Here is a 12,913-nt window from a genome sequence, read left to right as displayed (position 1 = left end):
GTCCAACTGATAAAGCTGAAGCCCTTAATGAATATTTTACTTCTATAGCCACAACATCAGATACATTTGCTGAACCTCCAGTATTAGATATTTCCACTCTATCAAAATTAGAAAACATAATAGTCTCTGAAACAAGATGTTGATGATCAAATTACTATATTAATGAAAACAAACTAGCTGGACCTGATGGCATGTTACCTAAAGTCATAACAAAACTATATCTAATGGGTGCATACCTGGGCCATGGAAGATGGATAATGTTTGTGCTGTATACAAAGGGAATGGTTTAAAAAATAATTATTCCAATTATCGACCAATATCTGTAACATCATGTTTTAGGAAAATCTTAGAAAAAAATATATTCAAATATTTATATAACTATTTAACAACTAATAAAATACTTTCCAATGACCAATCAGGCTTTAACCAAGGTGATTAAACAGTAAACCAACTTCTTTCTATATACCACACCATAATTAGCAACCTGGATATAGGGAAAGAATCAATGTTTGTATTTTGTGACATCAGCAAGGCTTTTGATAGAGGTTGGCATGAAGGGTTACTACATAAACTTAAATCGTATGGTATATCAGGCAATGTTTTTAACTGGTTTGAGAATTATCTTGAAGATAGAAAACTAGTACTAACTGAAGGTCATTTTCTACTTTTAGTGTTGTTAATGTCGGTGTTCCTCATGTATCAGCGCTTGGTCTTTTTTATTTCAATTATACATTAATGACATCACTGATATAGTCCAGAGTAACATTAAGCTGTTTGCAGACGATACATCATCATATGTCATCGTAGACGAAACCCACCAAGATATCTAAACCAAGACCTAGTTTAAAAAAAAAGATTCTATCCATCCTCTAATTAATTTCTCTTGTGGAGATAATGCCCATCCTATACATCTTGGATTAACATTTTCTGAAGATTGCACTTGGTCTTCCACTGTTCAATTAATATAAGGAAAGGCTAGTAAAAGAATAAACATGCTTAGGTATCTGAAATATAAGATTGATAGGAAATCACTATGCAAAATATATACATTAATTTTCCGTCTAATGCTTTTCATTTCACTTTTTTTTTTATTAATAATTGCATCTTATACAAATTTCAAAAGGAATTGGGCAACAGGCGTAATGCCTATTCAAACCCTCTCCTATGGAATGGACAATGTATATTATTATATATTAATTGTGAAATAATTTAAAAGGTTTTTTTTTATATCTAGGACAGAAGTCATCGACCAGAGCTCCCACGAAATGACTCGTTAATTTAAGTTATTTTAGTCATATATGTGTTATGGGAGTTCTCTCCCCTACACCACAGAGGTGGATTGTGATACAGATCAGTAAAGCATATCTTTTACCTTGATTATTATCAATAAAATTGGCATGGTTCAGGCAGACGACCATATGCTTAGCAGGATTTTAACTTGAAGAAGGATTTCATTCACATAAAATTGGAGATTCAACTAGAGAATAAATCTACTTGAGAGTGCAGATAGATTACATGATGAAGAACGTAGGATGTAAGATATAAGAGGAGATTTATAGTTCCCTAGTCAGTCTCTACCCCCTCCGTGAATCCACAGATGGTCTGCATGGTACATGGTAGACAAAGGTAACGGCCTCGTCCCCATATATCACACTGAACACCAGCGGTCCCACTGACAGGGGGCAGCAACTGACCACACAACATAATTTACAAAATATACAGAATAAATCTTAACTTATTATTAGGTTACATGAAACAATAAATATAATTACTCACACATATATATACTCCTACTCAAACTGGCATTCGCGTATATACACACACTCACTTACTCACTCACTCAAAAGAATTGCCCATATATTATATATCCATTTAATTATGCATTATTATATTATATGAAGGTAAATATAAGATGGCATGGTGATGGCCAGTGTCGTGTATAATTAACACTTTGATACTAAATATTGAGCGTGGTCAAAGATTTTGAATTGTAGAGAAAATAGCTTGACCACAAAGTCCACTTGTTTACACAAATGTCAGCCAATTCCCAGTAAATAGTACAAATGTATACTTAACGTATATACATATTTTATACATATTTTTAGTGTTTGTACCAACTTCGGTAATAATTTAAACTAATTAAGTTGATACATTAGAGGCGTTTAGTATTAGAAATGAATCTCATGGTACATTCTAGTATATATATATATTATCCTGGTCATTATGGTTAGTACTACCATATAAAAGAACATTTACATTTTCTCTTAGAAGTGGATCTATATTATTTATTGATCTGTTAAGGTTAAGGTCAATCCTGTCATTATTATACAAAGGACATCTTAAAAAGAAATGAATGTTATCTTCATTTAAATAACCACATTAGCAAGTTGAATTATCTCTTAGATGATCATTATAAAGATATGCATTTAACTGACTGACATTATTTCTTAATTGACACTGTACTATGTTTAATTTTCTGTTACCTCCATATTTAAAAGTTTGAATACATGTATCTTCAACTGTAATAAAAGGTTCTGGAGTTGATTAGTGGTATTATTATTGTTCAATTGATAAGTAATATCAGGGAAAAAACTTCTGAGATAAAGGTTTGATGTAGCTCTTGGTTCATTTATTAGCCTTGGTTGTCTTATATTATATATATTTTCCTCTGGATTTCTAAACAGTGGTTGAAGAATATCTTTTAAATATTGGGGTGCATCATGGTGTAGTATTTTATATAAAAGAATTAGTTTCTGATCATTTCTTCTTTTCTTTAAAGTATCCCATCCAGTTTCCTTGTAGATAGCAATGTGACTTCTGCCCCGTCTTTACCTGCAATTATTCTTGCTGCTTGTAATTGTAGGGATTCTAGCAGATTTTTCTCTGTTGAGATACAGTTGTCCCATACAACACTCGCATATTCTAGTATAGGCCTTATAAATATTAAATAAATAGTCTCAAGTGATTTTCTATCAATTTTATGCTGAAGTAATCTCAATATATTTATACGTCCAATGCTTGAATATGCAGATATTGTCAACTCTCCGTTCGCAGTAGTAGAATTTCAGCTTTTTTAAATAGATGCATCCTGTTCACAAATAAACTATTTAACTAGATTATTTTACCTGTGATTTGTTTTTCTATATTAAATAAGCGCACGGTCATCGTCTAGATATGATGTTCACTAATAAAACACTTAAGTATCTTTGATGATTCACAGACCGGATCAATGCTAGATCATAGGCGTCCTATATACGTGTGAAAATCTGACAGAAGTTAATATTACAGATACTATATTCGGGAAACGTGTATCTTAATATAGTAGCATCTGGGTGTGTCCTTGTTATTGTGTATGGTTCATTGTGGAAGTTTTGTTGTCATTAACATGACCTTGAGTTTGTCTTGATCCCGTCCTTTTGGAAGTCTTAAATATCATATTTTGGAAACAAACTATGCTTTAAAAACTGCTAATGTACCAGGTACACAGATTAGATAATTTAAAAATCTATCAAATAATAGTTTCATATCATTTACAAATTATTTATTTATACATCAATTCAATATCATGTGTGTATTTTATTTAGAAACATGAAAGGTGAATCGATGTCATCTATATGTGTATGTTTGTGTGTGTATTTTTGTGTGTGTGTGCATGTTTTTGTTTTGGTGTGTGTGTGGGGGGGGGGGGTATATGTAGTCCAGTAATACGCGTGTCGACATGAGTGTGAGGTCACCAAAGCACCACGTTAGACTAATACACACTGGGACACTGTCGACATGTTTGGATTATGGTAAAATGTTAACACCCGCTAAACGGGTATGTCCTCCATCACTCAATAATATAGCTGGCGATGACCGAGTCATAATATAGGTCAACGGGATAGTATCGCCAGAAAAATCAAAGAAAATAACAGGAACGGAACGGAACGGTTAACGCCTCTAATACTTTTATTGTATCCCAGGCTCAAAGTCTAGTACAACCTTTAAGATGTCAGTCGTGTTACAGACCATGGAAAACCTACCTTGGGGCGCAACGGTGATTGGAGGGACAATGTTGGCTGGTGTTGTTGTTTTGCTATTGTTTAGGAGGATTAACCCCAATAACAGGACACACAGGTACGCATCAGTAATAAGCACCAGAAAGGTACATATACACTTGTTCAAATAGTGTAAGGGTCAAGCTTTGCGTTAATGCATTATTTTTTATCACGATACGACGTCTCGATATCTAAATAGATCTATATGTATTGTACTTTGCGTAGGAAACTATTATGAGACTATTGTTAATATCAACATTTGAATATCGCCTTCATGTATACTACATATCTAAACTTACAGGTTGACTAATAAACCTTTGATAACAACAAAACTTTCTGATAATTCCCCTCTACAATACGGACCAGCTATATAGTTATACCCAGGGTCCGTTCGTTTGTCGGTCAGTAGCAGAACTCCCGCATTTTCCATCTAGGATAATCAAATTATGTACGCTTGTGTATTTCGGGAAGACAGAATATCATGTAAACTGTGACGTGCATGCAAAATAATTGAGATACCACTTGTCCGGAGCATATCTCTCATAACATTTGATATCATCGATATCATCTCGATTGTATCATGTTCAAAATGGGGTCAACTTTTTGTGTAGAAATTACGTTTAAGGTAGATTAAATAACCTCTAGGACTAGTTCTATCTAATCTGTCAAATACAACTGAATAACAGTTAATTGTTATTTCAGAATCTGGAATTTCAGGAATAAGATCGGTTTCAGTTAAAGTTAAGTAAATCACTGTCATTTAATTTAAATACAATAAAACAGTTTTAGTTCTTATATTTCAAGTCTCTGCAGAGGACCTGGATTTAAATGTATACAATAAGTGCAAATCAGCAAGTTAACATCTTTTATTAAAAAGTTTATCGGACTGAATAGATACTGCGAACAGGTATTGTATACATTAACACATTTAAGCATATACCTCCTGGATCTCCTTTGTGTCCTGTAGAGTTGTGGTGATGTTGTGGTGATATACCACCTGGATCTCCTTTGTGTCCTGTAGAGTTGTAGAGATGTTGTGGTGATATACCTCCTGGATCGCCTTTGTGTCCTGTAGAGTTGTGGTGATGTTTTAGCCGCAAACTGTATCTATAACATTGTATAACACACTATGTGCTTACCATTTTAAATAGGTATAATGTTCTTGTCATTTCAGGGCAATTGTTTCAGATGATATAGTAATACTCAGACAGATCGGGCGTGGACCTCATGTACCAAGCCTTACACCGTTTGCTGTTAAGCTTGAGTCCTACTTGCGATTTGCAGGCGTCAAATATCAGGTATGTTAGTACTCCCAACAATGATGACTCTACATTGCAACATTTATACAGCACCCTATATAATCTATGAAATCGCTTAAAGTAACCTTGAAACACAAGCAACACACATGAATTGAAAATTAAGTCATGGGTTTCCAACGTACATATTTATTTAACAGTCAACTAGGTGGTTATGGTATTGAAGAATTTGTCTCAAATACGAAATATGTCCGTACACGAAGAAGACTTTGAAGACAGAATGAGTGTCAACTTACTTAAACACATACATAAATAGGTGGGTTCTACCACTCTTCGTGATCGCAGCTAGTGCTGATTACATTCTGGTACCAAGTGGAGGGCTGTATTAGTTATCATGGCTATCTATGCCTAATGGTTAGAAATCAGAGTTTAGTTAGTTGATTTATCCAGACTATTTAAATGTATCATATATTCTTTGGAGTAACAAACACAACATGACAGGCACACTTTATAAACAATGGAATCCGATATGTTACTGCTAGGAAAAGGGAGGAAGTTGACCATAATAATATTTAAGGCATCACATTCTCATAGAATTTGGTCGTGGAGGAGTGATTGTCACTCAGTAAATAAGTGACAATATATTGTTATGAATGATAAAAGTTTGAAGTATAATCTATTTCAAATTGTGTATACAAAGGAATCATTATTACATTATTCAATTCAATAACTAAACATCAATACATTTGAATGTGAAAGTAATGGTACGGATAAATGTTTGATTCAGCTTCATAGGGATACAAAAATGAATCATATATAAAATAAAAAATTGTTTACAGATACAGTACATGTATAGCATACGCAAAAGTTTCCATCCTCGGTCATTTTTCATGCTTGAGTGAAACACCTTTAGGCGGAATCATACATCAAATCTTTCAACCCTAAACCTAACCCTAATCAATCAAATTAAGCATACTATATTTTGATCGCAGTCGATACACGGAAAAGACAAAGGACCAAAAGGAAAATGGCCGTGGATAGAATACAAAGGACAAGCAACCGCCGACTCAGAATTTTGCATCGCTCGCATTGATAAAGCGCAAGGGATTGATCTAAACAGTCATCTCAGTTCAGAGCAGAAGGGAGTTGGCAGGGCTGTACAACGAATGGTTGAGGAAAATACATATTGGTGAGCAGCCGGTTTCATTGTTCAAAGTCAAGAGATAATAATTATACATTACATTACATACGTATAATAAATTTTAATTCAGTATTTCAAATAATGTTTGTTGATTATAACCTTTTATATAAATTTAATTATGAGACATTCATCAAATTTACAAGTTTTGAGATTTGTGGAAAAAAATACATAAGAAATAATATTAAGATGCATAATATACAATGAAGTTTATTCACTCTATTTAAAAACCAAAATATACTTCGGATATCACAATATATTAAGTTTTGGGATTAACAACAAATATTAAATTGATGTTATTTCATTTCAATTAGGGTTAAAAGAAAATCATATGTGACAAAAGGGTCCTATCGGCCTAATGTTGTCTTTGAAGTTCGCAATGGTGTTGTGATACGACCTCACCTATCTTTATATGGCAGTGATGATGTCACAGAAAGGTTATGTTACTCCACCAATGTCAGTGGGTATTCAAACCACCTTTCGCCTGTGATTTGTAGATAGCCCATCCATACGTCCATTGACTAATCATTGTACGTCTTGAATGAATTCCTGTTATCACAATTTATCAAGAAGTGTCCAGCGGATCTTTCTGAAACTGCATATGTATTTGCGCATGTTTTATTTTGAGACTATTGGGGAAATAAGATGGCTGCTTGACAGTTTCCATTTCTTCTCTCTAATTCTGAAGATGTACTTCTTTTTTGATAGTTTAAGTTTGTTATCGCTATATGTCGAGAAGGTCTGGACAGATCTTTTACGACTTTCGTGTCGTTATTGGTGTAGTCCTTAGCACCAGGCACCCCTTTTGAAGTTAGGCGGATTGAGTTTGCTATTGTTATTTGTCAAGAAGTCTTTGGCAGATCTGTTCTGTTGACAGGTTTCCCTTTGTTCTTATTTATATTAAATGCCATATTAGTATTTTGATACTAATATCAAACACAACAATGGCGTAACCTAACCCTATCCTAACCCTAACTCTACCGAAAGGCATCTATATTTGGTGTTGATAGTAAATGATATGGTTTGCTGTAGCGATTTCTCAGAAAGTAATGGAGTGGACTTTCGTAATTGTTATCTAGACTATTCTTGACTAGGTTTTAAGTTAACCATAATTCATTTTAGCAGGACTGGAATAAAAGATGGCAACCGTCATACCAGGAAAGTAAATTACAGATCTTTCTCAAAACTCATACGCAGGTTTTTTCTGTTCAAGATGCTTGATTAAAAGAAAAAATGATAATAATAATATATAAGATATTTTGCAAAAATTACTGTACGGCGCTTCACAGCACATAAATAATGGTGTTCCTACAATAACAGTTTAAAATATTATAGATAAAAAAGGCATACAAAACAGCATTTACTTCAGGTAAAAGGGCATTTATCGCGATATTCATATAAATATTTGTATATATAGGGTGGTGTGTACATGATGTCTGCGCAAAAGAGCCTAAAATGCAGACATTGGTCTTTACATCCTTCTTGAATTGAGTTTTTGACTCCCTGGTAGCAGATGGCAAGACTTTCTGCAAAGTGGCCGAAACCCTTCCATGAATAGATTTCCATATGTCAGAATATCAGAATTTGGAGCAATGTCAACAAGACACCTCCAACAGTTGAATACATCTTTCCAAAACTGGTTTTTACACTTCATTTCACATTCTTTTATGTATCCTGATCCACAGCTAGGCAATATGCCTAAGTCAACACTTTTTTCTAGGATACTTTGCCATTAACTTGATTTAGAATATAATCTTCTAATCCATGTTAACTTCAGCGCTCTAATAAAAGAATGTAAATCTACAATTTTCAGCCCTCCTTCATTACAGTCTTTTAGTATAATATCCCTTTTCACTTTGTCTTCTTTACTATTCCAAGGAAAGTTGTAGAGTTCTGAGTTTAGTCTTTTAATAAAGGATAAGTCAGGATTTGGCAAAGCTATGAAAAAGTCGTTGAATTGTGATACTAGCAATGATTTGATTATGTGTATTTTACCAACAGGAGTTAGGGTTAGGGTTAGGAAGTTTTCTTTTATTCCAGTCATTTAAAAGGGATTTAAGTTTAACTATTATTTTGTCAAAATTCCTTTTTACCATTAAATGTGAATCTACATGGAAGTCAATACCCAAAATAGAAAATTTTCTGTTTCCCCAATCTAAATTCCATTCTGGACAAAAGTTTTCCTCATTATATTTCATGCTTCCTATCAAAATGACTTCAGTCTTACTTTTGTTTATCTTTAACCCAGATATATCTGCATATTTTTTAATTCACTCAGTGTCTCTCTTAAAGAATTTCTAGACCCATCAAGAATAACTGATGTATCATCTGCATATTGAGATAAGAATATAGGAGTGTTTTCAATATTTATTCCTCTAATATTAATATTATTTCTAATCATAATTCCTAGTACATGAGCGCATAAAATAAATAAATATGGAGAGATGGGGTCACCTTGGCGATATCCAAGTTTAATATTAAAAAACCAAGACAAATCCCCCCCCCCCCTGATTAACAGATGAAATTGAACCATTTTGAAAAATATGGACCCTTTTCCTTATATCTTTCCCAAAATTAAAAAATGCAAGCACTTAATCAATAAAATCCCAATTAACCGAATTAAGGCTTTTTCAAAATCAACATTCAGTAACATACCTGGAATATCATTTTCTTCAGCATAGTGCATAATATCGTATATAATTCTGGTATTTTCACCAATATACCTACCTGAAATAAAGCCAGTCTGATCTGTATTTATAAATTTATCTTTTTCATTCTAGTCGCAACTGAACCTGAAGCAATTTTATGAATTATATTCAGAAGTGAAATAGGTCTCCAATTTTTTAAAGAATGGTCTTGGCTTATCTCCCTTTGGTAAACATGTTATGATTCCCTGCCTCTGTGTTACTAATAGTTTGTTGATACTAAACCCATATTGTATTGATCTTACCACAAAATGACCTAGCTGTTTCCAAAAACATTTAAAAATTTCTACTGTTCACCCGTCTTAACCTGGACTTTTCTTATTTTTCATGTTTTTAAGAGTATGAGATGTCTCATTAAAGGTAATATTACCCTCTAAATTGTTCGACTCTATAAGATTCAGTTTTGATATACTATCATCATTAAGATATTCATTCAAATTAATATTATGTAATTGATTGTCTTCTAAATACAATTTTTCATAAAACTGTTGAATTTCATTTAAAATTTCCCCCTGATTTCTAATTATTTCCCCATCATCCTTTTCTACAACTGGTATAATTTGGGTAACAAAGTTCCTATTTTCCAGATTTAAGAAATACCTTGAAGGTTTTTCACCCTCTTCCATCCATTTTATTTTAGACCTTAAAATACTTCCCTTAAGATTATGTTTTCTTATTGACTCTAATTCTTTCTGTTTTCCTTCTAAATCTAAAAAGCACATCCTCTTGTTCTTCTAATTCTTTGATTCTTTCCCTTCGATATCGTTCTTGACTCGTTCTCTGTTTTTTCTTATAGGACGCATATGAAATGGTTTTCCCCCTATTTTCAAATAAAAGAGTTTCTAAAAAAAGTTGATCATCTATTGTAAATTGAATATCCTCATTTGAAATATCATCTAAACTATTCTGAGCATATATTGGTACTGCATACTGAGTTGTAACGTCTAGTATATGTTTATTTATTAATTTCAGATAATCTAAATCATGAAGTAAAGAGTTATTAAACTTCCATAGGCATTTTCCTTTCTTAAAATCCTTGAACTTTATTGCTATACATGGTATGGAATGATCAGAACGATAGCCTGGGCCAATATTTGTTTTTTTTGTATACATGATATAAGGTTCTCAGAAACTAAAAAATAATATAATCTTGCTTGCTTTATTGGATTTGACCTCCTCCATGTATATTTTTTACTTTCTGGGTGTTGTTCTCTATAAATATCAATAAAATTAAGTTCATTTATCATCTCTAAGACTCTTTCTCTTGCCTTAGGGTTGTTAACTTGTCTATAATTGTTACAATCTAATTCTGGGTTCAAAACTAAATTAAAATCCACGCAAATAATAAACGAGTCATTACTGAATTCCACTACAACATCTACAATTTTTTAATAAAAGCTCGGTGTATCCGAGTTGGGTCCATATATATTAACAAGTGTAAATCTTTTTTTTCAGCTGGAAAAATGTCTAGAGCTAGAAAGTTTCGATCTAAGTCTTTCTTTTCTTTTATAACCTTGGCTTCAATATTATTATTGAATAAAACTACTACCCCCCTGGAATTATAGTTAAAAAAGCTAAAGTAACAAGTGTATCCCCATTCTGATCTGATCATAGTTTCTATTTCTGCTGTAAAATGTGTATCCTGTATACAATGAATGTTAAAGTACATGCTTTCAAAACTTGCAAATACATCTTTACGCTTATTTCGATGTGATGTATGAAGTTGATCAATTCACATGACAACCTCAATTTGAAACGACAATGACGAAAACAGGAATATTGCGTTTTGCTCAAAACATGCTACAAGATATATTACCTGTGTACATAGCTATATCCTACTGATTAGAGAAAGGAAGAGAAAATATCAACCTTACACGGATTTAAAGCAATCTGTTTTGTTTTTATTATTATATACTGGTTTGTTTTATCTTTAAATGAAAAACCGGAAGGGTTATATGTAGCTGATGATATTGTAATATGCTCTTCGTCGGTTTTTTTAGGACCTTGGTGTTGGATCGATGGGTGTACGATAAGACAGAAGAGATATACAACGTGTTGAGAATTCCTTGGTTTGTTCGTTGGCGTGTCAGATCATCCATCAAGAATATGGCCTATAGTCATGGTATTGGACGCCACTCAAAGGAAGAGGTGTACGAAATTCTTCGGACAGACCTACAGGCGCTAAGTAATGTTTTAGGTAAAGCAAACCATTAGAAAGTATTCAGGAAATCATAGTCACAGTGTGTTAAACATGCGCATGTGCTATATCATGTTCGTTGTAAAGGTAGCAGTACCAGAAGTATGAGGGATACTGATATCATGTGTTATACATAATGTATAATGTCCTGTAGACTATCTGTAACAAAAAGTGGTGACATACATTAGAAAAGGTTTTATAAATACAAGTACTATATAATATTCCTGGTAAGGGAAGTAGTAACACAGATTTGTGTGTGTGGGTGTTGGTGGATGTTTGTAATACAGAAGGTAGTAGTAGTAGTGAGATAGGTATATAAAGGTGACGAAAATGAATGCATTATACATCGATGTCAAAATTACGTTTTAGGTGTGAAACGGTTTTTGATGGGATCTCGCCCTTGTCAACATGACTGTGCTGTGTTCGGAATGCTGGCAGAGATAATGTGGGAACCTTTCGGTGGATTTACTCATGCAATTCTATGTGGTAAATATAAAGATCTCACTAATACATGTAGCATAATACCCATATGTTTAATTGGTGCGAAGCTACATGTGTATATGCTGTAACGTAATTTACACTCAACCTTTAGATACATTATCACATTCAAAATCACAGCCAACCAAAATGTTCATACATTAAATAAACTTCCATATATATACACACTGCAATCCAACTACAATGTTATTAACCCGACCATTTGATAACACCATGCAACTTGCTCACATCAACAATTCAAAAGACTTTCGGTAGAATTTATTAAAGGTAGCTTTTTAATATCGTATTAATTACAGGTTTATCAATAAAATCATATCTATTTTAACTACATGTGTACGGTACGGAACGATATACCCCACATCATACAGCTTATTAAATGATGATCTTTATTAGGCATTAAACTTATTGCTGTCTTTAGATTGTTATGATAGACAACGATTGAGTTGATATCATACTTACGTATATGTATATATATACAACGGTATGTAAAACATGAACAAAATGGTATACACGAAATCATTAGAATATATTCTACACGACAAAAGATCAATTGCTGTATGCGATTTAAGCTCAACAACATGACCGTTTATGTGTACCTTCCGTTGATGATTGTTATAACTTCTTTCTCCACTACTATCCCTAACGGCGACTTTTAAACTCCTCTTCTAGTCTAGGTACAGTTAGAATTACGCCCAAGTATCCACGTTTTGTGGCACGAACGCAGGACGCACGCTCCCCGAACGGAGACGAGCCGCTTTACGACCGCAGGACGAACCCGGTGCGAACGCAAGCCTACCGATAGGACCGGTGTTACCGATTGGGCCTAACGCTGCTAGTACAGCCGCTTCCCGAACGAAACGAGGTTATCGGCCGCTATCGGCCGATAAACTGCTTAATTATACCTCGCCGCTATCGACCGATAAACTGATACCTGGCCGATAGCGGCGGATCGAACGAACGAACTATGCAGCCGCTTTCACGGGACGGAACTAGTAGTAGTCGTCTGGATAACCGAACCACTC

The 12,913-nt window shown here is 33.7% G+C and overlaps 1 protein-coding gene across 1 annotated transcript in view; it reads left to right on the top strand.

Moving 5' to 3' along the window:
• Positions 1–4,047: 4,047 nt before the first annotated feature.
• LOC110447343 (failed axon connections homolog) overlaps positions 4,048–12,913 on the top strand; it is a 17,937-nt gene continuing 9,071 nt past the window's right edge. Inside the window, exons 1-5 of the mRNA XM_021492965.1 lie at positions 4,048–4,116; positions 5,212–5,335; positions 6,286–6,482; positions 11,197–11,393; positions 11,763–11,879. Coding sequence (XP_021348640.1) covers positions 4,052–4,116; positions 5,212–5,335; positions 6,286–6,482; positions 11,197–11,393; positions 11,763–11,879 — 700 coding nt within the window. The 5' untranslated portion in view covers positions 4,048–4,051. The remainder of the gene's footprint in view (positions 4,117–5,211; positions 5,336–6,285; positions 6,483–11,196; positions 11,394–11,762; positions 11,880–12,913) is intronic.

Source organism: Mizuhopecten yessoensis, unplaced genomic scaffold (genome assembly GCF_002113885.1).
Source record: "Mizuhopecten yessoensis strain PY_sf001 unplaced genomic scaffold, ASM211388v2 scaffold3321, whole genome shotgun sequence".
NCBI lineage: Eukaryota > Metazoa > Mollusca > Bivalvia > Pectinida > Pectinidae > Mizuhopecten > Mizuhopecten yessoensis.
The sequence above is the reverse complement of the archived record's forward strand: the minus strand, read 5'-3'. Positions and strand labels throughout refer to the sequence as shown.